Source organism: Oryza glaberrima, chromosome 8, assembly GCF_000147395.1.
Source record: "Oryza glaberrima chromosome 8, OglaRS2, whole genome shotgun sequence".
Lineage (NCBI taxonomy): Eukaryota > Viridiplantae > Streptophyta > Magnoliopsida > Poales > Poaceae > Oryza > Oryza glaberrima.
The window spans coordinates 24,228,872-24,256,051 of NC_068333.1; the positions used below are offsets into that span (position 1 = coordinate 24,228,872).

Here is a 27,180-nt window from a genome sequence, read left to right on the forward strand (position 1 = left end):
GACGAAGAGTAGTCCAGATTTATTGTATTATGAGGGATCATATTGTAATTGAGACCGGACCGGTCATTGAACCGGCGAGGCCCTCGGTTTGATGGTTCATTGGTTTGACCGGTTGATAATTTATTCATTTCAAACACAAGCATGGCTTGGTGGTTGGCGCTCGTGCTTCCAATCAACCCATCGTGGGTTCAAATCCTACCCAACACACATTTTACCTATATTTTCTCCTCTTTCCCCAGCATGCATGTGCAACCGTTTTACCTATATAAAAACCGGATGGTCCGCTTTGGTTCTGGATTTGAAAACCGGGCGGTCCGCTCTAGTTGGTTATTTTCCGGTCTAACCGCCGGTCTCCTCTTTCCCCCGCGTGCGCCGGGCGGTCCGCTCTAGTTGGTTATTTTCCGGTCTAACCGCCGGTCTCCTCTTTCCCCCGCGTGCGCCTGCCCTCTGAGCTACTATAGCATTGGTTTTTTTCTTTCCCCCGCGTGCGCCTGCCCTCTGAGCTACTATAGCATTGGTTTTTTTCTGGTCTAACCGCCGGTCTCCTCTTTCCCCCGCGTGCGCCTGCCCTCTGAGCTACTATAGCATTGGTTTTTTTCCGGTCTAACCGTCGGTCTCCTCTTTCCCCCGCATGTGCCTGCCCTCTGAGCTACTATAGCACCTGCCTAGCGGTTTAGTGCAGTGCCGATTTGAAAACCGGATGGTCCGCTCTGGTTGGTTTTTTTTCAGTCTGACCGCCGGTCTCCTCTTTCCCCCGCATGCGCCTGCCCTCTAAGCTACTACAGCACCTGCCTAGCGGTTTAGTGCCGATTTTCTGACCGGTTTTAAGCTGTTTTCCTAGAAAACCGAGTGGTCCAGCTGGTTTTTACGTGTTCACATGCACAGGCGATCTTTTAGCTGGACCAGACCGGCGGAGGATCTGGTACCACCGGTCCGGCTCCTAGGTTTTTTTTTTTTTTTTTTATTAAGGACGGATGGAGTAGGTTATAGGTAGTACACACTGATCACATGGTGCCCTTGGTTCATCGATCGTCACAGCCAAGGTGAAGCCTGAAGCTGCTTTCGTCGTCACCGGTTGCCGTCTGATTGTGGACGGAACGCAATAAAAACCGTGGTCCAAACAGGGCATATACGTGGATTTTGATACCCAGATTTTTAACAATCTCTCCCCATTTCGTGACGCGTCCTGGGATCACGAAGCAGATACCAAATGTTTGTTACATCTTTTTCCCTGAAAGAACCAAATGCTGTTTGTCTAATCCAATCGTAAAGCGCAGCGCTTCGCTCTTCTGATCACACAATTTGCTTGGCTCCTTCTAAAACCTCCCACTGATTTTTTTTCTTCTCTCCTTGGAATGATTGCAAAGATAATTACGTGAGCAGGACCATGAAGCCAAGAAAAATCTGACGCTGCCACTGTCGTTTTCTTGCGTCCTCAACTTGCAAAGGCATCGTGTCTGTCACGTATGGCGATAAGCATCGCAGCGTAGGCCGTGTACTCTTTGTTCTCTTCCGCTAAAAATAGACGCATCCGTGCCATTTCATCCCTATTTAATCGTCACATCACTAGCTCATCAGTCATCACCTGCTCTCTGCAAACACTGTGACTTTGGGTGAGTGAGTGAAGAGGAGGAAGATGGGGAAGGGAGGGAAAGGAGCCGAGGCGGCGGCGGCGGCGGTGGCCGGAGCCGGTGAGGAGGAGAACATGGCGGCGTGGCTGGTGGCGAAGAACAACCTCAAGATCATGCCCTTCAAGCTCCCGCCAGTTGGTTCGTGTGAAATCCTCTCCTGTCCCTGACCTTGGTTGTTCTTTGATAAACAAATTCACTTTGCTCTGTGATGGGAGTGCTACTCTCTTCTTGTTGATATGTTTTCTTTCGTGGAGAGATAAAAAATTGGCCGGTTGTTGTGCTAATTTGATTCCTTGGGAATAGTTCAGAATTTTTGGTGTAGCAGTAACTCAGTTCAGAAATCCCCTGGGTGTAGTAGTATACTTTCTTATCCAATCTTTTTCTGATAATTTCATCAGTTGTTGTGGTAGTTTATTTTCCTGTCCAATAACCCAGGTAGTTCTGACTATTCCTTTTTTTTTTATATTATCCTGTCTTGGATAATATATAAAGCATGTTAAGTAATAGTAGCACGTTTCCAGTTTCCTGAAAGATGATTGCTAGTACTTGCTGAGTGCGTCGTGTAACAAAAACTCTATTCTTCTAATATATTGACGTGCAATCCTTTTGCGTGTTCGCGAAAAAAGATGATTGCTAGTACAAAACTAAGGATTTGGCACTTAGAAAGAAGAAATACCCCTTTCCTGTTTATGAAATGCTAGTCTGTTTCATGTGGACGCCTACTACTTCACTATGCAATCAGCTCATGCTATGCCTGAGTCTCAAAAGCTCAGCCCCTGAATTTTGATATGTTTTTTATGATATTTGTTTCTTTACAAGCGTCAAGCATTTGCATTCGTCTGCTGTATATGGCTACAAATGTGAGTGTGAAATTCGGTAAAAATGTTGGATGAAACAACACTGAGATAGATGACCATTTTCAGGGCCTTATGATGTCCGTGTCCGGATGAAGGCAGTGGGCATCTGCGGCAGCGACGTGCACTACCTCAGGGTGATCTGTTGTTCATCATCATCGCTCACAGAAAGAATGAAAGATAATGTGGCTTATATATGTTTGTTGTTTGAGTGCGTGCAGGAGATGCGCGTTGCGCATTTCGTGGTGAAGGAGCCTATGGTGATCGGGCACGAGTGCGCCGGCGTGATAGAGGAGGTCGGCAGCGGCGTGACGCACCTCGCCGTCGGCGACCGCGTGGCGCTCGAGCCCGGCATCAGCTGCTGGCGCTGCAGGCACTGCAAGGGCGGCCGCTACAACCTCTGCGAGGACATGAAGTTCTTCGCCACCCCTCCCGTCCACGGATCCCTCGCCAACCAGGCAAGCAAGCAATTCAGCTCGATTTCGATTTCTCTCCAAGAAGAAGATGCAATTCTGATCAATGTCGTGGTACTCAGATCGTGCACCCTGGTGATCTGTGCTTCAAGCTGCCGGAGAACGTGAGCCTGGAGGAAGGCGCCATGTGCGAGCCGCTGAGCGTGGGCGTGCACGCGTGCCGCCGCGCCGACGTCGGGCCGGAGACGGGGGTGCTGATCATGGGCGCGGGGCCGATCGGCCTGGTCACCCTGCTGGCGGCGCGCGCGTTCGGCGCGCCGCGCGTCGTGATCGTGGACGTGGACGAACACCGCCTCTCCGTGGCCCGATCCCTCGGCGCCGACGCCGCCGTGAGGGTGTCGGCGCGCGCGGAGGACGTCGGCGAGGAGGTGGAACGGATCAGTACGGCGATGGGCGGGGACATCGACGTGAGCCTGGACTGCGCCGGGTTCAGCAAGACGGTGGCGACGGCGCTGCAGGCGACGCGCGGCGGCGGGAAGGTGTGCCTCGTCGGGATGGGGCACAACGAGATGACGGTGCCGCTGACGTCGGCGGCGATCAGGGAGGTGGACGTGGTGGGGATATTCCGGTACAAGGACACGTGGCCGCTCTGCATCGAGTTACTCCGCAGCGGCAAGATCGACGTGAAGCCGCTCATCACCCACCGCTTCGGGTTCTCGCAGGAGGACGTGGAGGCGGCGTTCGAGGTCAGCGCCCGTGGCCGCGACGCCATCAAGGTCATGTTCAACCTCTAGATCGATCCATCGACAAAATGTGTGATGGGTTTGGAACGTGTGTCGATCGGACAAAAAATTGTGTGCTTGCTTTGCTGGTTGCCGTGTCTGTCTCTACCTGAATAAAAGGCGGCAACGTTGTTATGTCCTCATGGACTAAGCGTGTGCACTGTCTGTTTCAATTCACTCGATGATTGTTATGTTGTTGAACACTAGGGAGGAGGAGGGGGGGGGGGGGGGGGGGGGGGGGCGGGGGATCAAAACTCGCAGCTCGGATCGGTTTGTAGCAAGTTCGGCTTGGATTAGGTTGAACTCGTAGTCTTAATGAGTTGAGCTGAGCTAGCCTTTTAACTCATGAGCTGCTCGTTTAACTCATTAGTACAAGATATAACCAAACCTTCATAAACTTGGTGCTTTTTAACCGGTTGTCTTTTAGTTACATCAAAACTATTCGTATTTATTGAGTACTTTATTAGCTAGTGTTTATTATTATGTTAATACATGATAAAATGGTAAATTTGAAATAATTAATATGATATAAATGAGATATACCTCATTAACGAGCCAAACCAAGCTAGCCTTTTAACTAGTTAACAAGTTCACCTACTGTCCCTTAGCTTTACGTCGAGTCTATAAGACATCCCTAATCCTCGATATTAGAAATCTTTACCCTTCAAATGTTTCAAACCATGCAATCAAGGTCCCATGACAGTATATATGGGTGGTTTCGCTGACATGGCATCCTATTCAACACTAAAAATAAAAAAATATGAGGCACACATATCATATTTCTTCTCTTTTTTTCTCTTTTCTTTTCTTTCTTCTCTTTCCTCTCCAATCTTCTCGATGCATAGTCGGTGGCAGATGGACCGACCGCCACCGCTCCACTTCGCCGGCCGCGTGCTCGTCCGCCATCACCGCCGCTGCTCTGCTTCGCCAGCCGCACGCTCGCTCGCCACCGCTGCCGCTCCCCCCTTTGTGGCAAAGAGAAGAACAAAAGAGAAGAGAAAAAAGAAAAGAGGAGAAGAAAAAATAAAAGGAAGAAAAGGGTGGAAAGAAGGGATGTGACCCCTACATTATTTTTTTTCTCACTTACATGAGGGTCTAGATTGCTGACTAGGATGCCACATTAGTGAAATCACCCATATATACTGCCATGGGATCTGGATTGTACAGTTTTGAATATTTGAAGGGTGAAGATTTTTGGTATTGGGGATTAGGGATGTAATATAGACTCGACCTAAAGTTGAGGGAAGGTAGGTGAACTTATTCCTTATCTAGCCCATAGTCCACGGTTGTCACGTCAAATGCAGCGATGGGATATTGGGCTATGCGGAGCTAGTAATAGTTGGGCCGAGAAAGAACCAGGTCAGTAGGAGGCCAGCTAAGGTCGAATGCTGCATTGCTACAAGCCCATAAAATCCGCGAGATCTCCGGGTTTTCCTCGTCCGCGCGCGTCGTTAGCCGAAGCCGACGGGCACGCAACTTGCTGCTGGTGCGCGTCGGCGCGCGGTTGCCATGCCGACGCCCAACTATACCCCGGCGCCGCTCATGATGCCGACGCGTGTAACCCGCGGAACAACCAACGTTTGTTTCCTCGGCGGCGGGACACGACAACAATCGCCTTTTTTCATGGCGATCAGATGGAGATGATGAAGTCAACCCATCGATCAGAGGAGCAAACGCTCTTGGCGGCTTTGCCGTGTGACTTAGGGCCTAAGACAACACGATGCCATCTACGACTACTCCTCTTCTACTACCACTAGTAGTGTATATTTAGGATGTGTTTTATTCACGTTAAAATTGAAAGTTTAATTAAAATCGGAACGTTGTGATGGAAAAGTTAAAAGTTTATATGTGTAGAAAAGTTTTGATGTGATAGAAAAATTGAAAGTTTGAAAAGTAGTTAGGAACTAGACCAGGCCTTACCAAATCAGTCAGGGATGATCTTTGCAGATTAAATGGGCAAAAATATCTATGGTGATGGCTGGCCAGGGGAATGAATGAACACGAGGATGAATTACAGCCGCAGCCGTTTTTGTTTTCAAAATAACAATCGTGCGTGTAGTGACTAGTGGCGACACTAGTCGTCGTTGAATTGTTCATCATGTCCTCGACATATATAAAAAAAAGGGCCGAGTCGTAGGAGCAAATTTGTGCTGCTGCGGACCACGGCGGCCACGTACGCTGATGTCGACGCTGCCGTCTGCAGCGTTTACTTGATCAGCTCTGATCGAATGAATCCCCAGGCGTCCACGTAGTCGTCTTGTCATGCCGACCTCCAGCCTCCCATGGCAAAGTACCATCATCAGTCCCCGTCTGATGGGAGATCGCAAGCTGAGTTCAATAAATTATTATAATTCTGTGAGTACAATTACTGTTACTAACGCTAGATCTCATCCTAACATCATATCTCTCTCTATTTCTAATTGTGGCCAGAGGTACCGTGCAAGTGTTTGACTTTGGATGATCAGGTCGCCATCGTTACTTCTGTGGCTACTTTGTTGTGATGGTCATATTAGTTGACTGCAGTAAAACCTGCTGAAAAGGGGTGAAGTTCTGGTGTGTTACCCTGTGTTTATGGAAGAAAGAATTGATATTTTGACAATTCATAGATTTTATAATGTATTCGAGCAAATAGAATGTGTAGGAATTTGTAACCATGCAAATTAAATGAAATGCATACAAATATTTCCTTGGGGAATTTTTCGCAGGCACAACACAAACGATCCTTTTGTGTTCTGCACTTGTGCTAGCTAGAACTGCTACTACTACATCCAACAAGCTAGTGAAGATTGTTTGGTTAATTTGATGCTAGCTCCACAGCTCCATTTCAGCGCCGCCGCATCCTTCGTCGTCGCAGAAACCCTCCGCGGTGGTCGGCGGCGGCGGCGGCTCGATGAGCAGACCCTGCGCCAAGCTCGCGTAGTACAGATCGGCGCGCATGCCACCGAACATGTCGCCGTGGTCCAACGCCGCCGCCACCGCAGGAGTGGACGCCGACGAGGCATTGTCGTCGTTGGGTGACAGAACGGGCGACGACGACGGAGGAGCGGTGGATGCGGCGTCACTGGAGGTGGCGGTGGCAGTGGCGGCAGTACTTCCCCGGCGCTGGAACTCGGCGACGGCCTCGCTGGCGGCGCGCTGCACGTCGGGCAGCTGGTCATGGCCGGAGGCGACGGGGGCGCGGGGGACGTGGAGCAGCCAGGCGGAGTCGGCGAAGTTGAGGCTGGCGGAGGCCCCGCACAGGGCGAGCATGGCGGCGTCGTGCGCGCGTGCGGCCTCCTCGGCGGTGTCGAACGTGCCGACCCACAGGCGGTCGCCGCGGCTGCCCGGGACGCGCACCTCGCACACCCACCGCCCCGCGCGCCCGCGCCGCCGCACCCCGCGGAACACCGGGTGCCTCGTCTCCTGGAACTTGGTCCGCCCCGCCGGCCGCTTCGGCGACGCCGGCCCCGTCGCCGTCGCCGCCGTCGTCGCGGAGGAGCTCATCAATTGCCCCATGGCGGTGGTGTTCTTCTCCATGTCGCGCGCGACGTCTCAAGCCGCAGTTGGTTGGTGTTGGCGGCGGCGGCGGCGGCGGCGACGGGGAAAGCTTGTATATATAGGTATGGCTGCGTATTGTAAGGTGGCTGCGACGCGGGAAAAATGGTGGATTTTGGAGGGCTTTTAATTTTAAACAGAGAATTATTATAAACGGGAGGAAGAGAAGAGGAGAAATTAATCCAGGCGGCGAAAGCGTAAAGCGGTGTTAGTTTGATTGCGCCATCATGACGGACGTGATGATGATGATGATTGTAGCAGCAACACAAGACATATCACGTGACATTGACATACACATGGATATCTTCGAGGGGAAGAAAATGTCGTAGCAATTTCTCGTCGCAGGTCGGTTGATCGATCTCGTGTCGTGCTCACTGGAAAACAAAGTAACAATAATACAACATCAGATTGGTGCAACAGAGTACTATCTGTACCCAAATTACCCAAACCCTAATATCTCAGGAAAATTTTAAGGTGAGAAACAATATATCACAATGCTCTTAATTGATGTAAAAATTATATTGATTGATGGATAAGCAAAGGATGTTAAAGTAATATTTTTTTTGAAAGGAATAAAGTAATAAAATTTTCTCGCTTTACTGATAGGTAAAACGATAGAAATTAGTTTATTTTATGATAAATTCTAAACTATAGAAATTCGTTTATTTTGAGACAAAGTTGAGTAGTTATAAACCTGGAGCTGACACGCATGTGTCGACAAGGGGATCGAATTGCTTAGCCGTATCCAGCGCGCGGCCAAAATCTGTTGGTTCGGTTGTCCTCGGTTTCCAGAGCAAGGCAAGGCAAAGCAAAGCATGGCTTTTGTTTAGCTTATTATCCAAAAAGAAGTCAAATGGATGCAAACCTCTCGTGTCAGCCTGCAATGACATAAAAGGGAAAAATCCGAGGCTGGTTGCCATTTCTGGTATTGAGCACACCCATGGGCGGGCGTTTCTGCTGCTGCCGCCGCTGCTGTTTTTGCCTCTTCTGGATACAATAGATGCGCCCCACAGGTGTACGGACAAAGCAGAGTATTCTACTCATTCTAGTACTGTACTGTATTATTATTACTACTACTACTATTATTATTATTATTATTATTTCCGTACGAATTATTATTATTATTTCCGTACGAGGCAAGTTGTAGTATGATACTCCCTCCGTCCCACAATATAAGGGATTTTGAGTTTTTGATTACAACGTTTGACTACTTGTCTTATTCAAAATTTTTTTACAAATATAAAAAACAAAAAGTTGTGTTTAAAGTACTGTAGATAATAAAGTAAGTCACAAATAAAATAAATAATAATTTCAAAATTTTTTGATTAAGACGAGTGGTCAAACGTTGCAAACAAAAACTCAAAATCTCTTATATTATAGAACGGAGGGAGTAGTATCATTGTGAGTAGCCGGCGAATTCAGTTCGTGTACCATCTCTCGTACTACTGATTGTTTAGCATTATTGATCAGGATGAAGACTAGGCTGTGTTCTTTCCTAGGTGATCTGGGTGACTGTGAGTGAGTTTTGTTTCGTTTTTCACGCGCACGTTTCCCAAACTACTAAACGGTGCATTTTTTACAAAAAAGTTCTATAGGAAAGTTGCTTTAAAAAATCATATTAATCCATTTTTGAAGTTTAAAATACTTAATAGTCAATTAATCATATGCTAATGGCTCACCTCGTTTTGCGTATCTTCCCAATCTCCTCTATCTCCTCTCATCAAACACAGCCTTATACACGGGCAGTGGCGAATCCACTGTTGGGGCTTGTTGGTGCGCAAGCCCCAGCTCCATCCCATGTATTTAGTTAGTCATTAGTGAGTATAATCAGTAATTTATAGTAAAATTGGCCGCACGTAAAGAATGCCAGGATGTTAGCTGAAGAGTTTGGTGATTAAAGTTGCAAATATATAATGCACTCTTACACTCTCTCAGTACAAAATACTAATTTGTTCATACATTTTGTAGATGCATATTAATGTAACTGGAAATTAAAATGGAGCAGACAATGTGTTTTCTGTTGATCTTATGCATATTTGGGTTTCATCAAAAATATTTCTCGAGTTGACATATCTCTAATTTGCTCTAGCACCCCCTCAATTTATATTCTAGATTCGCCACTGTACACGGGGTATTAGCTGTGATCGAAGTCCATCGATTTCTCACGAAATGACGTTTTGGTTTGATATTGTTAGGAACTAATCAACCCAAGCGGAAGAGTATTTTGGGTGCGTGTGTGGTGAAGTGCACGCACACTTAGGACCCTGCAACAGACGGATCAGGGTTTATAGAACCGTGGTTATCACGGTTACCATGTACGCTAACCTTTTATAGTTTTTAAAACCACGATATGTCTCGTAGTTACCGTGATAACTATCTTACTATGGAGTTCCGGTAACCGCGCCGAAAATGATAAGGGAAATCCTAGACAGATCCAAGACGATCTTGACCGTTCATGCTGCTTATCGATACATCCGGTTACTGTTCATGCTGGCATCCCGTCAAAATAATTCTAGTTTTACATTTCAAATAAAAAATTATGTTCTTACCTTTTATGTCGTTGGAACTATCCAGGGAAATAAATAAAAAACATTTCGAGGGGATCGGGTAGAATTGAAATTTCAGAAAAAAAAAACTAGAAAAACAAAGTTGAATATGATCAAATTTTGCTTAACTGAAAAAAATATTATTCTAGCCGAAACAATGCCTTTCAGCCTGAAATATGGAACCCTGGAACGGCCCCCTGATTTGAGTTAAAAACCGGTGGTGAATTTTAGCCGTTTCGGGGTAAAACATAACTTTGGCTTTCTACACTATTAATGAAACGTAGCGACACACAAACAATGTTCATTTGCAATATTTTGGTCCTCCCTAGTCTTTGATTATGCATGACATTTTTTTATAATTTCACTCTCAATCACTCAAAACATGCCGAAATGAGGAAACTGTACCTAGGAATCAAAGATTCCAGAGGTAGGAAAAATGTACAGCGATCAAAAGAAAAAAAAACCCTATATACAAGGCCATACATGCTCAGCTGCTGTTAATTAGGAAGTCACTCTTTTATGTACAAGAGCATGACGCGCGTCTGCTTCAATGCTAGTAGCTCCACAGAGACACGTCAGCGATGTCGCCTGAGTCGACGATGGCGTCGTCGTCGTCGTCGGACGATGCGCCGGAAGCCGGGGGCTCCATGAGGAGGCCCTCCGCTAAGCTCGCGTAGTACAGGCTCCAGCCCATGTCGCTCACCACGTCCAGCTCGAACGGTGATGCCTCCTCGTCGGCGTCGGTCGTGCTGCTGCTGCTGGTGACGGCGTCGTCGTCGCTCGCGGCGGACGGCTCGGACGTGGCGGACATGGCGTCCTCGGCGACGACGTCGATGGCGAGTGGGAACACGGACGATGATGACTCCCGCTGCTCGAAGTCCTCCAGCGCCCGCGCCACGGCGCGCTGGACGTCGGCGGCGCAGCGGAGGGTGGCCGGGGGCGGCACGGCGAGCAGCCAGGCGGAGTCGGCGAAGTTGAGGCACGCGGCGGCGCGGCCGCGGAGCGCGAGCATGGCGGCGTCGTGGGCGCGCGCGGCGGCGTCGGCGGCGTCGAACGTGCCGAGCCAGAGCCTGCACCCGCGGCGGCCCGGCACGCGGACCTCGCACACCCACCGCCCCGCACGGCCACGGCGCCGCACGCCGCGGAACACCGGGTGGCGGGTCTCGTGGAACTTGGTGCGCCCCGCGGGGCGCTTGCTGCTGGGCGGCGAGAGGCGGCGGCACGGCTCCGACGACGACGTCGTGGAGGCGGCCTGCAATGCCGGCGGCGGCCACTCGCCGGTGATCTCCTCTAGTTTGGTCGTACACATCGGAATTTGGAGGTGGTGGTGATGGAGGTGTTTGTGGTGGGAAATGGTGGTTTGGAACGCGAGTATTTGTAAGCGGCTTGTGACGAGACGTGGAAGGTTGTGGGGGTGGCAATGGTTTTGGTTTGGTTTGGTCCAGTGGGCGAGAGGTGCAGCCGTGGAAGGAAAAGGGGTTGGTTAGTCACTCTTGCTGTCTTGGTCTATCCTGATTGGTGGTCACGGCGTGCACAGGTCGCACTCGCTCTCGAATGGAATGGAATGGGCAACCGTAAACTGAATAAATGTTTCTGCATCCAGAGTTTCACAGAAAATGAAGGTCAACATGCCAGCACAGAACCAAGTGAGCGTAATAGATTCTCTGTGAGCGTCTGTATTTATACTATGTTTCTAAAGAAAAAACATATCAGCATAATATTTTCATGTGGATCAAGAAAGTGGATGTAAAATGTTATGGTTGCTTTAGAAGAAAATTAATAAATTAAATAAAAAATAGTTATGATTAGTTTATTAAAAAGAAAAAAAATAATTGAATAAATTTAATAAAAAAAGTTATGCTTGGTCGAAAGGTGTAAAAATAGTTTTATTCTTTTTTAGTATTGAGGGAGTAAGCAATTCTCGTTGGTCGGCCCATCATCAACTCGTAGAGTAGCACTCCACTATGACAATCTCGATCGGCGATTAATCAAACAATAAGCCTTAAAACGGAAACAAATATTCTTCTACTACTAGTAGGCTAACTACCTCATCCGGATAAACATAGCATTCGTCAGAGCCCAATAGAGGCAAGGACGCCACCACCCGTTTTTGGTCTCGAGCCCAAAACCGGCGTCGTACACGTCCGGCCGCCGGTATGCGAAAGCCAGCAGATTCTCAATGCTGCAACGAACGTGCAATCAATCCTGCGTGCTACACCGCTGCCAACTTGCGTCCAGAAACCCAACCCTCGCCATAACCGCCCAACTCGTCGGGGAAAAGGGCAAAAAGCGCAGGGTTTTGTAAGCAAAAAGTTCAGAAAAAAAGTGCAGAAAGCGCATGCAGCGACGACCACCAGGGCGACTGACGTGCGGAGTTTATCCATGTAGGACTAGTAGCTCCATTTCCATCCACACAAACACTACACATAAACGACACTCCTCCGCTAGCTGCTGTTGTAAAGAAAGACCATTTGGCCATGTGTAGCAGCTAGAGCATCAATCCTTTCATCAGTGATCCGTTGAATTGTTGAGTCGTTCCTGTCCGTGTATATTTGTTTAATTAGTTCGATGGATTTTGTGGATATCGTGCGGTGCTACAGGTTTTCTTTTGCTGATTAAGCATGTTCAGTGTAGTAATGTGGCATGCAGTACTCTTGCCATGGATATATATTATTGCTTAAGAAAGATATCATATAATCCTAAAAATTTCAAAGATTGATGCTACTAAAACTAATGTAAGTATATATTGGGATGAAATAGTACATCTGCTCTCTTCATCTGCTTGCCACTAAAACAGACTCAAAATAATCTACAACAAGGTGAGATTCTAAATTACTACTAGCTATTTACAGGGAGAGAGAGAGAGAGAGCTCTCTCTAATCCAATCCAGCAAGGCGTGTACACAAAAGACGTTTGTATCAACGCCTGGTGATAAGTGAGATCATAGAATTTTGGGCACAAGTTACCAGGTCTTGGATCTCTGAGTTGTTCAGATTATAGGCAAATCCCCTTCTGAAAGTTTCACCGAGGAACACAACCTCTTCATCAAAAGGATGGAATCCTAAGAAAGTAACATATTTGGCATGGCGCTTGTTCTCATGATGATCGTCATCGTCATCATAAGAGTCCCTCTGCCATTCGAAATTAAACATCCATGATACATCGTCAGCATCAGCGTGAAAATCTCCTTGATAGTTAGCACCATGTAAGATCCATGATTCGCCACTCTGTTCTTCGTAGGTGGTGCGACGAGGTAGCAAGGATGCAATTCGGCTACGATGCTTCAACACCCACTTCATCTGACCATGCGATTCACTAAGGAACCACACCATAAGATGGTCGAAACTAACGCGTGCACAATGTACCCCCTTTTCTGATATCCCAAGATAAAGGTCTGGATGTTTCTCCCTATATCTCAGCGACATGCTAGGCTCCGATTGAATCACACGGTAAGTCCCGTTTGATAGTGATATCCTATGGAAAAAAAAAAGGCCAGGATAACATACATTAGTAAATTATGCATATATATATATATATATATATGTGAATGAGATTTGCTCTGGTTCATCAAAAAGTACCTCGAGATACAGATCCAACGATCGGAAATGATTTGGTACCGTGAGGTACCGGTACCTCGATGTATTTTTTGCTAGACCGGAGCAAATCACTATGTGAATTGTACAACAACAACGAACAACAATAACCAAAGTAAATAAAGATAGCCAAGAATTGAAGTTATAGATATATAGATAGTTACCTGATAGTGAAATTGTTAGCCTGAAAATTCACATAGAGCGCTCCTTTGCAATAGACACAACACTGCTGTTGTTTGACGCGATAGTAGCCGCTGAAACTCAAGTCTGCCTTTTGTACGTAGGCCGGGGGCCTTCCCGAACGAAGGACCTATCCTCCCATTGATCGCCGCCCGTCCGTCCTAGACGAGAAAGCACGCAGGACGAACGGCGACGGCGGCCATTCTCGTGGCCTGCGTAATTCGGAGCGGAGCCGCGGAATCACCAACACCTCGAAGTGAGGCGATACGGCGGGATCAAACACGAGGCAGATTGTGGGGGAGAAGAGCTTGTGCGGGTAGCACGGATGCGGCGGTGGATAGCCCGGCAATGGCGCCCACTGCCGCGTGGCCGGGTTAACCACGTGCTGGACGTCGTCGTCGACCAAGAAGAGGCCGTTGCAGTGGTCGCTGACTCGGAAATCGAAGCGGTTGAAGATGCCTCTGCTCGTGTTGCGGATGTCGTCGAGGTCGTCGGCGATGGTCGCCGCGGCATTGGGGCGGCAGAGGAAGCGCGAGCCCAGGGAGAGGGGGTTGACGACGATGCCGGCGACGGAGAGGGGGAGGAGGTCCGCGCGCAGGAGGCGGTTGGCGTCGACGGCGGCGCGCCATGCGCTGCAGACGACGCGCGACGCGGCGAGGCTGATCGGCGGGAGGCGGCGGAGGACTTCCAGCAACAGGTCGTCCGGCAGGTCCTCCATCAACGTCGCCGTACGTGTTCCGCCGGCCTCTTCCTTTCCTTGCTTCAGCTTCTTCTACTTATTAATCCTTCATCACTATCGATCGGAAACTCTTGCTCGTTTCCGAGTTGGGCCGGGTTGGAGTCCGGACCGGATTCGGACAAGAACTTGCGGGCCCATAAAAAAAGCGGCCCATTTGCCGGTAAGGAAAAGTGAATTTTTTATTAAAATATTTACATAAATAAAAAAATTACAAAACTAGTCGCCTATCGCTCCCAAAGAGCGATTTTGCCGACGTGGCATACAGCCATTGGACCTCCTATAACGGCCAACCACCAAAAGAGCCAAAACTGTGCAGGCGGCCTCCTTACCGCCCTTTAGAAGGATGATTTTTTTTATTGTGCGAGGGGCCGCCTACTTAAAGGACGGTAGGGGGTGGTATTTTTCAGGCAGTCGCACAGTAAAAAAATCGTCTTTCTAGAGAGCGGAAGGGGGCCGCCTGCAGAATTTCGGCGTCCTCAGTGGCCAACCGTTAGGGCCCACAGCCATCTACCAAGTCGATAAAATCGCCTTTTAGGAGAGCGATGGGTGACTAGTTTTGTAAATTTTTCAAATAGAAAATTATTTTTTTAGATATTTTATAATAAATAAAATAAAAAAAATCAAGGAAAAGTAGGGATAAAAAAATCTTTAGTTGCGAGAGGCAGCGAGCCCATCTACGTCATCCACAGCGTTGTATGACCCCGCGGCTCGCCACCGCCGTGTCGCGTCGCGTCGCGTCGCGCTCTCATATCCTCCTCCTCTCGCCGCGCCGCGCCAGGGATGGCAGCGGGGCCCACCCCATCCACGGCGGCGTCGTTCCGGCCGCCGCCGCCGCCGTGCTTCGACTACAGGGAGGCCATGCTGGGGCACACGCGGGCGGCCGCGGTGACCGCCGCGGACCCGGCGCTCGCCGCGCTGGTCGAGTCAGGCGCACTGGTGCGCGTTCCCCGGCGGCGGTTCGGGCCCGTCCCGGCGTGGCGGCCGCCGGAGTTCGTGGAGCCAGAGGACGTCTGGATCCTCGGGACGTCCCACCTCTCCGAGGAGTCCGTCGCCGACGTCGAGCGGGTGCTCCGCGCCGTCCGCCCGGACAACGTCGTCGTCGAGCTCTGCCGGAGCAGGCAAGATCGTCGTTAGCTAGGCCTGCTCAGTCAGACATGGCCGTGAAATCTCTTCTTGAGCTAATTGCTGCCATTGCAGAGCCTTCACTGCAGAGCTGGAATCATGTACGTGACCACCGATTCTTCTGCCGGCGAGCCGCTCCTCAAATCCAACATGTTCTCTCTCGGTGGCTCCAAGTTCTTCGGAGCCGTCAACCGGAGCATCAATCTGGGTAATTGAAATTCTTTTTCACTCTACAATGATATAATCCTACTGCCAATCAGCCAGAAGATGGTAATTCTTTTCTGCTTGTGACGATGCTTGCAGGTGGGCAGACTGCACTTGCTCTGCGTCTGCTTCTTGCCGTTTTCTCCTCAAAGATCTCTTCTGGTGCAAACCGGCCCTTCGGAGAAGAGGTGTAATTAAATTATTCCTGTCATTAGTTTTCATTTTTTTTCTGATGATTTAATTCAACTCTTGAAAACAATTCCTCTTTTACTCCATCATTTGCTAGTTCCGAGCGGCTAGGAAGGTGTCTGAAGATCTTGGCGCTCAGCTCGTTCTTGGGGATCGTCCAATTGAAATAACTGTATATATACAACTACTACTATATATCTGCGAACTCTTTTCCGATTTGCAGTTGCGCAAAATATAAATGATAAGTTTTCTGAAGCTCATGCCAAGTTGTTGTTGCAGCTTGAACGAGCTTGGAAATCCCTTAGCTGGGATGAGAAGACTAAATTGGTAGTTTCATTATTCCGTGGAATTACCTCTACAACTGACACAAGTGTAAGTTCTAAATACTCCTAGAAGTATCTCTCTGTTCTCAGCAGTGTTGCATTTTTACACGAGTGTAATTTCCTCTAAATCATTTCATTGCAAAACATAATTTTCGCGTTATTTACGTCGATATCCTTGTTTGAGTGGTAATGCAGCAGGATGAGAAAGCTGCAGGTAGCCCCTACGAGTTGTATGAGAAACTGAGCATCTCATATCCCTCACTACTGCAACCTCTGATACATGAGCGTGACATGGTATATTCTTCGGTAACTTGTCTGAATTTTACAACCTGCAGAAAGATCACTCATACGCAGAAAGTTAATTAGTTACGTATCTTGCTTCCAAGTGCATGGTCTCTGAATTGAACAATCTATCTGAAGCTAATTTGTCGTCTGTTTTACAGTTCCTTGCATGGTCTCTGAAGAGGAGCAAAGCTGTAAACAAGAGCAAAACTGTCGTTGGGATCATTGGAAAGGGACATATGAATGGTGTGGTGTATGCACTGATTTCTGATCAAGGAGACTTGAGATTCCGTGATCTTGTTGGTAGAGCATCATCTGATACCTGGGCAAGCTCACTCATCAAAGGGCTGGTTAGGGACACAATAATAGGGATTGTACTTTGGGGGTTGTATGAACAGCTGCATGCTGTCTTCTAAGTATAAATGCAGCTCTAACACAACATGGCATGATTTTATCTTGACAAGCTAATTGCTTGCAGTCAAATTATTCAATGTTAATATAGGAGTATCACATAATTAAAACATTAGTACTAGCATAATACTGAACATTAAATCTGAAGCTCTATTTGAGAGATTTAGAATCCGTTCGAACTTATTACTGTCTGCTTTCAAAATAAAAGAACAAAACGACAATGCGGCATTGACATCAAACTCATAGCTCTCCACTGTTAGCAGACAATAATTAACACTAAACTTAACAAATAAAGTATAACTGCGACGAATAGGAGGACCCATGTATATGGTTTTTCATCGGTAACATAACCCACAAGTAGAAACGACGGGCAGAGACACTGAGCACCACCGAGCTTCCATGGCGTCACAGCACTGATCAACGCCGTCCATCCTCCCTGAACCGCACTAGGTGCCAATTAATCTCAGTCGACAGCTTGGCAACGTCGCACGAAGCGGTCGAGACTGTTACAAGTAGGAACTCAAGAATGTAGAAGAATGATAATTGTATTCAATCAGTAGCTATGATGAGTAGGGGCCGGCGTCTTGTTCTCCGACCCCAGCGCTCCGTCAGATCAGGGCAAGAAGCACAAAGTTGGGCCTCCATTTGGCCCATCAACAAATCGACCGAACCAACAAATGGGTCGTATTGGGCTTACTGCGTAGTAGGAGCGCAATATGACGGCCTGTCTCGGTCTGATCTTTCATCACTTCTACCCATTTCTTTACCTGAACAACATCACGGCTGATTAAAAAGAAGAAGAAGAAGAAGAAGAAGAAGAAGAACATCACCGCTAATCCTAAGTGCTAGAGCTGTTTTTTTTAAGATAATGGAAGCTTTATTTACATCAAAATGATACAATCAAATTGAGTCACCCCCAGTCTCTGTATAAAATATACACAGCTAAAAAAGAAGAAAGAAACAATTAGAACACCTCTCAAGCATAAAAGTTTAACAGAAACATATATCTTAGTTGCTATCAATCCGTAGATTAAACCGCCGCCCATGTTTCTGGGTAAATCCGTAGACTAGAGCTGTTTGATCGAATCTGTTAAATTACAGTTGTGGTGTAAGGGCCACATGCATTAAATGGTGACCGAATTTATGAAAATTCTGTGAGCCATCAAACTAGTAGCACTTTCAAGTTTCAGCACGGGACACCTGAACCTAAGACATGGGGCTGACGGCCATGCAATTAGAAAACAAATCAACATCACACACAAACACACACACTGCATGCTGGTACTAGACTACTACTCCCTCCGTCTCACAATATAAGGGATTTTAAGTTTTTTCTTACAACGTTTAACCATTTGTCTTATTCAATTTTTTTTTGAAATTATTATTTATTTTATTTGTGATTTACTTTATTATCCACAATACTTTAAGCGTAACTTTTCATTTTTTATATTTGCAAAAAGAATTTGAATATAAGATAAGTTGTCAAACGTTGCAAGCAAAAACTTAAAATCCCTTATATTGTGGGACAGAGGGAGTAGTTGATCTCTTTCGGCATGATAATCTTTTTATCTCTCAAATAGAGCGTCAGGGAACTTACAGTCTGCTTTCAAAATATAATAACAAAACGATGTAATGCACTGCAATATGACATCAAACTCATAGCTTCTCCATTATATATATTATTAGCCGGCAATAACACTAAATTAACTTAACAAATACCCCAACGAACACTCGCTATATATATGTATCACGTACTAGCTAGCATTTTATTGACGATAATGGCCGGCCTCATGGCGGAGAAGATGACTCCGTTGGTGGTGTCTGCACCGCTGATCTTGCCTGGACCTGGAAGTGTGCCTACCATCTCAGGAGCTGATCAAGTGAATTAATCAGACAGATCAGAAAAGGAAGAAACAACAAAAGTTAATTAGAGACTGATCGATTCGAGATGGAGACGCAATTAATGCTTAATTACTTACCAGCTGAGCAAGCGGAGTCGGCAAGATGAGGTAGGCTGGGCTGCAGACCACCACAATCAATGTACTGATGCAACAACTCTCTGAAAGTGATCCCGGTCTTTCTCACCGCATCCTCCATCCAGACGCGGCAGATGCACTGAGTGCCACCGCCGTCGTGCCCATCCGCGGCGTCGATGATGCTGTCGCAGCACCGGCCGGGGTACATCCTCCCTTGGTCGAATTCGCAGTAGGTGCCAATCTCGGCCGACAGCTTGGCGACGTCGCAGGTTTCGGTGTCGAGTTCCTCCTCCGCGTTGCCAAAACCCAGGAGGAGGAGGAAGAAGAAGACGAGCTTGATCTCCATCGGCTTAGCTTAAGGCAGGCAGAGGTTACAGGAGTGTATATGGTTTAGGGGTGATTATTAATTAGAGCGCTTAAGCCTTTAAATAGCTACGAGTATTTGGTTTGTCGTCTGGATCGAGATCGATGTACCTGCCAAACGCATGACTAAACTACTTATTTAGTCCATTTGTTAACAGGGTCTGATCCATCTCTCCCGCTAGCCGGCGATCGCTCAACAGAGCGTGTGCAGTAGCGCATGCATGCAGCCGGTGGCCATCTGGCTGATGTTCGTCTCGCAGCTTTTCTTATGAAAGTTAAAAGTATGTTTATAATGCAATGTTAGTTAGCAAATTAAAGTATGTTTGTAATTATATTTGAACTTGAATGCTTGTGAATTAATATATCATATCATTATTATTTTCCAATTTTACAGTTGAGTTGATACCTAGTATAAAATAAGAGGACTTTTACGGTAAATTCTATTGCTAGTATATACTACCAGTATATACAAGGGTAGTTTTGGTATTAGGTAAAAGTCTGAAAATGGCTTTTTGGTTATTTAAATTAGAGAATTAATTTCACCCGGATTAATTTTCCTTCGTTAGTTTTTTCTGTGGATGTCGTCATATGCTTCTTCTCGATACATCTCGCGTTTCCAGCGTCGCTGCTCCTGGCGCACATCGCTCCCGTGCCGAACAAGAGGGTCTGCCCCGTGACAGCCATCCGCTGCCACCTACCGCCGGCCGGCTGCCCCTGCGGCAAGCAAGGTCCCCAGCAGGCCTCGCCCTCCGGTAGACCCAGCAGCCGGCGCCCTCCCGTAGACCCAGCAGCCGGCGCCGATTTGGGGATTTTTTGGAAGAGATAGGGTTTTGGGTGGACAGAAAAGACACGAGAGGAGGAAAGGAGGAGGGAAATCGAATCGATTTCGATGGCGGCGGCGCCGATTTTGGCTCCCGGTGGCGGCGGCGACTGTGGCTGTCGGCGGCGGGGGCGGTGCCCATAGAAGCCAGCGGCGGCGGTCGCCCATGCGAGCCGAGCGGATTCAGTTTGAGTCGATGTGGTGAAACAGATCTGACTAAGTGAGTTCGCATTAATTTACAAAAATATCCTCCCACGCAAAAAGATAAAAAGACAAATATACCCTATCCAATTTATACTGCAGTATAATTAAGAGAGAAATCAGATAAATTTACACCGTCAGATCAAATATACTGGTAGTATATACTAGCAGTAGAATGTACCGTAAAAAAGCTCTAAAAACGAGGAGATATACTTTCTAGAGTTTCAAATCACACCCCAAAAAGCAACCATCTATACATATACAGTGCAAACACAAAAAGATTGTTTTTATTAGCAGAGGGCCGGGAGGGACCTCCAAGCTCGTCCAAATTGCAAAAACAAATTAACTAGCATTGACATCGATCAGAAATCATCAATCATCTATGAAATAATACATATATAGCCGTATGCAGCTATATGTGCTGCTGCCCATTGAGCGATGCCCAAGAACAAGCTAGAGCACCAGTGCCGGGCTGCCGGCATTTTTGAATCCGTGTTTATTGGGGGAACATATACTACGGATACAAGCTTCGCGTGCACAGAAAATTATATAAAAAATTAAACATATACTTTCAATAGTATTACACCTATCTATGAAATCTCATGTTCAAATTCATTATATTTTAGCCGTAACAAAAAAAAAGACAAAATTCTTACTGGTTTTTACTCTTACAATTGTTAGATTTTTCTTTTTTTGTTACGGCTAAAATATAATGAATTTAAATGTAAGACTTTGTAATATGTGTAATATTATTAAGAGTACATGTCATATTTTTTGTAAAATTTTCTAAGACATTTGCTAGTTGGTATGTATAGAGTGTGCACGAGAAGCTATGTGCGTAGGATACTTTGCCGTTTATTGGGTTCGGCATCTTTTTCTCCGAACCCCCTGAGAGCTCCGGCTGAGCAGGCCTAGAAGCAAAACGTTGGGCCTCCGTTTGGCCCATCAACAAAAGGGCCGCTACCATTGCTAGCGGCCAACTCAACAGTTCGCACGGGTCGTATTGGGCTTACTGTACGGCCCAATATAAGGACCGCTGATCACTTTGCCCATGCATTTCTTTACCTGAAGAACTTCACTGCTACAGCCACTCCTAAGTGCTAACCTCAAGCTGTTTGTTTGGATCTGGTAAACCAAACATTACACTAGTACACACAACCTGGAAGCTTGATTTCTTAGCAGGATTATCTTAAGCTTCTGATAATTATGTGTAGATCTTTTTTGGGACTACATGCTGCTAGATTCGCTTCACGAGCAAGGAAAAGAAAATATTTACAAGTAGGAGGATACATGTGATCGATTTATGTCAAGCTAGCTAGCTAGCTAGCAATATATGGACAAGGATTCAGATTCTGCCAAATCATACAGAGCCAGTAATGCATGTTCCGATGCGCTCAACTTGACGATGCATATAGATATAGATATATCGATACAAGATCTGCCTCCATTATTAATTAAAACCATTTGGTACATGATCATAGGCAAATGTTCAGCAGGCTAAACGTACTTCCTCATGCTGAATCCTCGTACTGATGATCGATCGATCTCGATCTACAGCCCCATTTTAAGAGCAGGTACAATAGCAGGCTATAAGCCAGATATAAACATATTTTAAACATATAAAGGAAGAGAGAGAAGAGTAGCGGGTTACAGATCTGTAGCCAGCTGCAGCACGGACTTCAAGACGTAACGTGTGTATGACAAGTGAGACCAGATATTAATAGTATAGTAAGCAGCTATTGTATGAATTGGCTATTATATTGGCTCTAAATGATCTGGAGCTAGTAGCTGGCTATACTATTAAACTTGCTCTAATAGTTAAAAGACAGACCAAATCTCAATAGCATTTTAAGGCCAAATCTCGATAACGCATTAATTAATCTGGGACAGAGTACTTCAGCTAGAGGAACTCCGGATTACAATCAATGCCGACTGCAAAAGATCTTTTGTTCATATATAAGCCTCCTCTTGCTTAACATACTTGGAAAATGGTGCTGTTATATAATGGCATGGGCCTGCAGCCAGCAAGTAGATTAATGGAATCAATGGAGGCGAAACCCCAACATATTGAGTTAAATTAACCGATGTAGAGATTAGGCTTTGACGAGATCATGATTTGCATAATTGTTCATCTAGTCAGGTAGCCATAGATTTTCCTTTTTTCAGTTAACTGCGACGAACCTGATCGACTATCTACCGGCTCACCAGCGCGGAATTGATGCTCTGCTGATCCACATTTAGCAAATACTCCCCGCTTTTCAAATTATAACTAAGTCGCTTTAATCTCTTTTAAAAGAAACTTATATAAGTTTGACTTAGCTTATAAGTAAATGTAGCAACTCTTATAACACCAAATTAGTTTCATTAGATGTAATATATATTGAATATATTCAATAGTATGTTTATTTGATTGAAAATGGTATACTATGTTCTGCTATAAGCTTGATCAAACTTAAATTTTAAAAAAGTGTCATATAAAATAAAGGGAGTATATGTGATCATGCCGCTCTAGCAAGTATGTCTACTTACAATCATACAACACAATACAAATATTAGCGCTCATATAATCACGTACACCCTACCTCTATGGTTGGACCACGTATTCTTGATATTAACGAAGTCATTACAAGTGTCTCATTGTCGACAGGTACGTAGACTATCATGTGCCAAGTCGAAAATTTGAACCGGATAGGCTTGTTCTAATTCTACCACAAGGAATCTAACCAGTTAATCTACGTTCACTTTGCAATCATTCAACACATTACTTATAACATAGAAGTTAACTAATTAATCGTAGCCAAAATTAAATTAGTTGTTTGAATGGAATTAATCATGCATTTCACGAACAAATATATTAGTTATCCCCCGATAAGGCGATAACATCATTCGTGATGCATGGTTTGAAGCTAGTTGTTGGACGAAAGATAAGGATACAGTCTCCTGCGCCCAATTGTCAAAACTTGATCTCTTATGCGTTCATCCGTGATGATACACATATTCGCTGATCGGTCAACTTCACACATGTATTATACATAACCAGTGTCACGCGATGTATGGCTGAATATATGTTTGTACGAGAATCACATGCAGCATTGCCATAAAAAATTCAGATAACCATATAAGAGATCGAATATGACTTCATCAACAAGTACTCAAATTAAATACAGTCAATAGTAATCGGTCTATGATTGATGATCATGTATAGTAATTAGTCTATCATTGATGATTATGTATAGTTAATTGAAGAACAGGAGATGAAGCAAGCAATGCGTGCGATGAGTTTCAGAGCAGGCGAAGAGCCATTTCTAGCTAGCTGTGCCCGTTTGCTCACAGCATGCATCATTCGTTCATTTACTATTCCCGTAAGAGTAAATTAGATCAGTGAACATATACATACAGGGAATCAAAGTGCTCGTGTGAGAATCGAAGATACAAAAATATTATACAGTTTACAAAACAGTTGGAGGTGTTGTTATATGTAGCTGTAGGCCCGAAATGCACAGGCTCACAGTAGTATCAGGCGTGCAAAGCTGGAGTACGTGTTTATTATTGGTGCAAAGCTGGGAGGGAAGGGATCGAAAACATGTAATGAAAATCGCATATTTATAGTGCCAAACTGAAAACTAACATAGTACTCCCTCATTCCTTAAATGTTTGATACCGTTGACTTTTTTAAACATATTTGACCGTTCGTCTTATTCAAAAACTTTTATGAAATGTGTAAAACTATATGTATATATGAAAGTATATTTACCAATAAATCAAATGATACGAAAAGAATTAATAATTACTTAAATTTTTTAAATAAGACGAACGGTCAAACATTTTTAAAAAATTCAACGGCGTCAAACATTTTGGGATGTAGGGAGTATTGAAAAATAGACGTATTAAATTTATCCACATCAAATTTTTAATTAGAGTGATCATATGTATACATATTTTTTAAATAGTACAATGATTTATAGGTTTACATTATTTTTTAAAGTTTGCAGTATATATTTTTCCCAAGATAGCTCCCGATCAAATGAATAATGGCCATGTATGCCCGCCACCCATAAGACATATGTACAGGTGCGCTAGGTAGCATCGATCGAGCACGTACGTACTCCCTTCGTCCAAAAAGAAGTCAATTTAAGAGGGGATGTGTTCCCTTCTAGTATAACAAATTTGGGTTAGGAGGGATCATTTTTTTTTAGGTTGGCCTTTTTTTTTTTTTGGACGGGAGGGATTACGTATGTTTTACCCGCGAAGCATGTGGAAATCAACCTCCCGGTCTAGCTATCCTCATCTTAATTTGCTTCGATCGATCGAGATCCTCACCAACGTGTTGTCGTGCGCGCTATCCGGCCAGTGGCAATTAAGGTGGCATCGATCGATCGTGTTGGTTAGTTTACTCTCGACTCGATCTCGTGTGTGCAGAGGCATATGCATGCAGGTGAGTAGAGTGCAGCAGTAGTGTGTGCTGCAAGCATGCATGTGGATGATTATTGGTCCCCCTGGAAGACGTACACGTACTCCATATTGGAGCCGGCAAATTAAGGTGTACGTGTGTGGTAGCTACGCGACGGATCGGACGAACACTTGTGACGTCAGACACTAGCTGGCTGCAGCACAAACGTAACAGTTGTGGAATAGTACTAGGACTCCGTCCCGACCAACGTGCGTCGAGGCGGGCGACACGCAACGACGACACGGTGTGTGCATATGGATGTTCATGGTGCTGCATATGCATGTGCCTGCCTCCGCGCAACCGGTCGATCGGTTGGCGATGGAGGCCCCGGCGGCCGGTTGGCCATATATGTCTCTTTCGGTCTCGTGCATTAAAGTGCTAGATATAGATAATTCATTAGGTAAAGTGGGATATACTACGTACTGGATATTTCATTCTAGTTATTTCCCATATTTATATTGATGTTAATGAATCTAGACATATTAATTAACATCAATATAAATATAAGAAATGTTAGAATAATTTATATTGTGAAACGGACGAAGGACTACGTAACATGCATGCTGGCCTGCCTGCATCTGCATATATCTCTGCATGTTAAATAGTTGGAGATGATGATGATATATATAGGTAGACGTACGCGCGCACGCATTGGCCCGGGGCAATTTGGCATCATCGATTGATCCATCTGAGATTAATTTGTGTGGTGTACACTAGCTGTACGTGCGTGCGTGCATCTGTTAGATGATGTGTCACTAAGCTCTCCTAGCTTATTATGTCTATCTTGCTAGCTATATGTATATACACCAGCCGGGTACGTGGTCATCTGATCATCTCTATATATATACCGGTACACGCATACTTGGACTACCTTAACACTTGCTATATATATAGGCATTGGTCATACCGTCGGCCGGTGCACGCGTGGCGGCCGCACGATTGGGCCAGCCGGTCGGGATCGACATCATATATATATGCCTCTTCTCTTCTTCATTTCGTACACACGCGCGGCATGCAACTGATAGAGATGCAAGGCCTACCCGCGAACCCGTTTATAGACAAAACTAGTGAGTAAAACACGCAGTGTGGATTACCTACTAATTAATTTGATCTATAAATTAATGAATTTATAGGTTGATCCACTCTTGCATCTCTACGACGCGGCCAGCCGATACATGACGTGAAAAACCTGTAAATTACCCTTTATTTAACGTATAAGTAGGTTCACGGGTCGGTCCACTTACATAGTTAGGTACAACAATAGATTATAAGCCAGCTATAAACATATTTTAAAGAGATAAAAGATGAGTGAGAAGAGCAGTGGGCTACAGATCTGTAGTCAGCTGCAGCACGGACTCCAAGACGTAATGTTTGTATGACATGTGGGACCAGATATTAATAGTATAATAAACAACTATTGTATAAATTGGCTATAGATGATTTGTAGCAAGTTTAACAGTATAGCCAACTACTAGCTCTAATTCATCTATAGCCAATCTAATAGCTCATTCATACAATAGTTACATACTACACTATTAATATCTGGTCCCATATGTCATACACACACCGCGTCTTGAAGTCCGTGCTACAGCTGACTACAAATATGTAGCCCGCTGCTCTCCTTTCTCCTTATTTATCTTTTTAAAATATGTTTGCAGCGGGCTTATAGCCTGCTCTTATGCACGAGACATACGTGTCGGCGCGTGGTGAGATGCGTGATTATTTCTTCGTCGATCGATCGTCTCCGGCCGGCCGGCCGGCCTAGCTACTCCTAGCTAGGCCGGCGGCGATCAAGCGTGCTGGTACACGTAGAGGCTATAGCACGAGTGGATTATATTATTGGTGGTCCATGCATGCATCGCATGGATAGCCTGGATGACGCACGTTTATTTCTGGCGCCTCTCGCCAACGGCAGGATCGATCTCCTTTCAACTACGTACTGTGCCACTCGTGTGTCGACAGGGACGCCCCATCTAACCCAACCAAAATCCAATCTGCATGCTGCTGCTGCTGCTGCTGCTACTCAGGAAATGGATTCTAATCTCTCGGGTGGACGTCCACCTGTTTCTTATATGCCACCTAAATGATTATGAAAAAATCCTAAAAAAAATTATAAGATACTTCAATATGTAATATATCATTTTACAAACATGTAAGTTAAAATTCGACTTCTACAAGTTGTAACAAAAATAACAAATTAAACTCTAACCAGTATAAGTATATTCACAGTCAAATTTATTGTTTTTTTTCCAACTTGTAGAAGTCGAATTTGAATTTGCATGTTTGTGAGATGATATATTACATATTAACCTATCATGTCAATTTTTTTTTTGAAAATTTTTCATAACCATTTAGATGACATGCAAGAAACGGATGAACGTTCATCCGAGTGTTTAAAACAGTTTCCCTACTACTCATTTTAATTACTACTCCTGGCATGCATGCACACCGCACACTGCACACTGCTATAGCTACGTACCGTACGTAATTCCTATCGGTCCCCAAAGTCACTAAAGTATGCGTTGGCTGTACGTTGCTACCTCTAGGATCTAGCTAACGTGCAATGT

General features: G+C 45.5%; 4 protein-coding genes and 1 pseudogene across 7 annotated transcripts; 2 read left to right on the forward strand and 3 right to left on the reverse strand.

Moving 5' to 3' along the window:
• Positions 1 to 1,520: 1,520 nt before the first annotated feature.
• Positions 1,521 to 3,857, forward strand: LOC127781093 (sorbitol dehydrogenase). 2 transcript variants are annotated; one of them, XM_052308001.1, is made up of 4 exons: positions 1,534 to 1,769; positions 2,555 to 2,622; positions 2,707 to 2,943; positions 3,021 to 3,857. In XM_052308001.1, exons 1-4 carry the CDS (start codon positions 1,637 to 1,639, stop codon positions 3,690 to 3,692), a joined length of 1,110 nt encoding a protein of 369 aa, XP_052163961.1. In that variant the 5' UTR covers positions 1,534 to 1,636; the 3' UTR covers positions 3,693 to 3,857. The 2 variants fall into 2 exon arrangements, with proteins under 2 accessions (XP_052163960.1, XP_052163961.1); XM_052308000.1 differs by having other exon boundaries at positions 1,521 to 1,769; positions 2,555 to 2,943.
• Positions 3,858 to 6,313: 2,456 nt separating this feature from the next.
• LOC127783150 (uncharacterized) lies at positions 6,314 to 11,082 on the reverse strand. Its single transcript, XM_052310393.1, has 3 exons — positions 10,322 to 11,082; positions 7,509 to 7,588; positions 6,314 to 7,187 (listed from the first exon to the last, which is right to left on the reverse strand). Exons 1-3 carry the CDS (start codon positions 11,067 to 11,069, stop codon positions 6,486 to 6,488), a joined length of 1,530 nt encoding a protein of 509 aa, XP_052166353.1. The 5' UTR covers positions 11,070 to 11,082; the 3' UTR covers positions 6,314 to 6,485.
• Positions 11,083 to 12,538: 1,456 nt separating this feature from the next.
• Positions 12,539 to 14,251, reverse strand: LOC127782383 (uncharacterized; annotated as a pseudogene).
• A 694-nt stretch (positions 14,252 to 14,945) lies between these two features.
• LOC127782530 (uncharacterized) lies at positions 14,946 to 16,952 on the forward strand. 3 transcript variants are annotated; one of them, XM_052309777.1, is made up of 7 exons: positions 14,946 to 15,390; positions 15,470 to 15,602; positions 15,698 to 15,786; positions 15,885 to 15,959; positions 16,067 to 16,159; positions 16,306 to 16,404; positions 16,554 to 16,952. In XM_052309777.1, the coding sequence occupies exons 1-7, from the start codon at positions 14,968 to 14,970 to the stop codon at positions 16,806 to 16,808; spliced, it is 1,167 nt and encodes a 388-aa protein (XP_052165737.1). In that variant the 5' UTR covers positions 14,946 to 14,967; the 3' UTR covers positions 16,809 to 16,952. The 3 variants fall into 3 exon arrangements, with proteins under 3 accessions (XP_052165737.1, XP_052165739.1, XP_052165738.1); XM_052309779.1 differs by having other exon boundaries at positions 16,306 to 16,475; positions 16,554 to 16,708; XM_052309778.1 differs by having other exon boundaries at positions 14,970 to 15,390; positions 15,484 to 15,602; positions 16,554 to 16,944.
• A 1,409-nt stretch (positions 16,953 to 18,361) lies between these two features.
• Positions 18,362 to 19,160, reverse strand: LOC127783347 (non-specific lipid-transfer protein EPAD1-like). Its single transcript, XM_052310604.1, has 2 exons — positions 18,783 to 19,160; positions 18,362 to 18,675 (listed from the first exon to the last, which is right to left on the reverse strand). Exons 1-2 carry the CDS (start codon positions 19,123 to 19,125, stop codon positions 18,551 to 18,553), a joined length of 468 nt encoding a protein of 155 aa, XP_052166564.1. The 5' UTR covers positions 19,126 to 19,160; the 3' UTR covers positions 18,362 to 18,550.
• Between the last annotated feature and the right edge of the window lie 8,020 nt (positions 19,161 to 27,180).

Excerpts from the sequence above, each read along its gene's own strand:
- LOC127783150 (XM_052310393.1), bottom strand. The coding sequence starts at position 11,069 with ATGTGTACGACCAAACTAGAGGAGATCACCGGCGAGTGGCCGCCGCCG. Across the intron at positions 7,589-10,321 it reads CGCTGACGTGTCTCTGTGGA|TGAGCACGACACGAGATCGA; the intron begins GCTACTAGCATT and ends TTTGTTTTCCAG. Across the intron at positions 7,188-7,508 it reads CCCCTCGAAGATATCCATGT|AACACCACCGCCATGGGGCA; the intron begins GTATGTCAATGT and ends GACATGGAGAAG.
- LOC127781093 (XM_052308000.1), top strand. The coding sequence starts at position 1,637 with ATGGGGAAGGGAGGGAAAGGAGCCGAGGCGGCGGCGGCGGCGGTGGCC. Across the intron at positions 1,770-2,554 it reads CTTCAAGCTCCCGCCAGTTG|GGCCTTATGATGTCCGTGTC; the intron begins GTTCGTGTGAAA and ends GACCATTTTCAG. Across the intron at positions 2,944-3,020 it reads ACGGATCCCTCGCCAACCAG|ATCGTGCACCCTGGTGATCT; the intron begins GCAAGCAAGCAA and ends CGTGGTACTCAG.
- LOC127783347 (XM_052310604.1), bottom strand. The coding sequence starts at position 19,125 with ATGGAGATCAAGCTCGTCTTCTTCTTCCTCCTCCTCCTGGGTTTTGGC. Across the intron at positions 18,676-18,782 it reads CGACTCCGCTTGCTCAGCTG|CTCCTGAGATGGTAGGCACA; the intron begins GTAAGTAATTAA and ends TCACTTGATCAG.
- LOC127782530 (XM_052309777.1), top strand. The coding sequence starts at position 14,968 with ATGACCCCGCGGCTCGCCACCGCCGTGTCGCGTCGCGTCGCGTCGCGC. Across the intron at positions 15,391-15,469 it reads GTCGAGCTCTGCCGGAGCAG|AGCCTTCACTGCAGAGCTGG; the intron begins GCAAGATCGTCG and ends CTGCCATTGCAG. Across the intron at positions 15,787-15,884 it reads ACCGGCCCTTCGGAGAAGAG|TTCCGAGCGGCTAGGAAGGT; the intron begins GTGTAATTAAAT and ends ATCATTTGCTAG.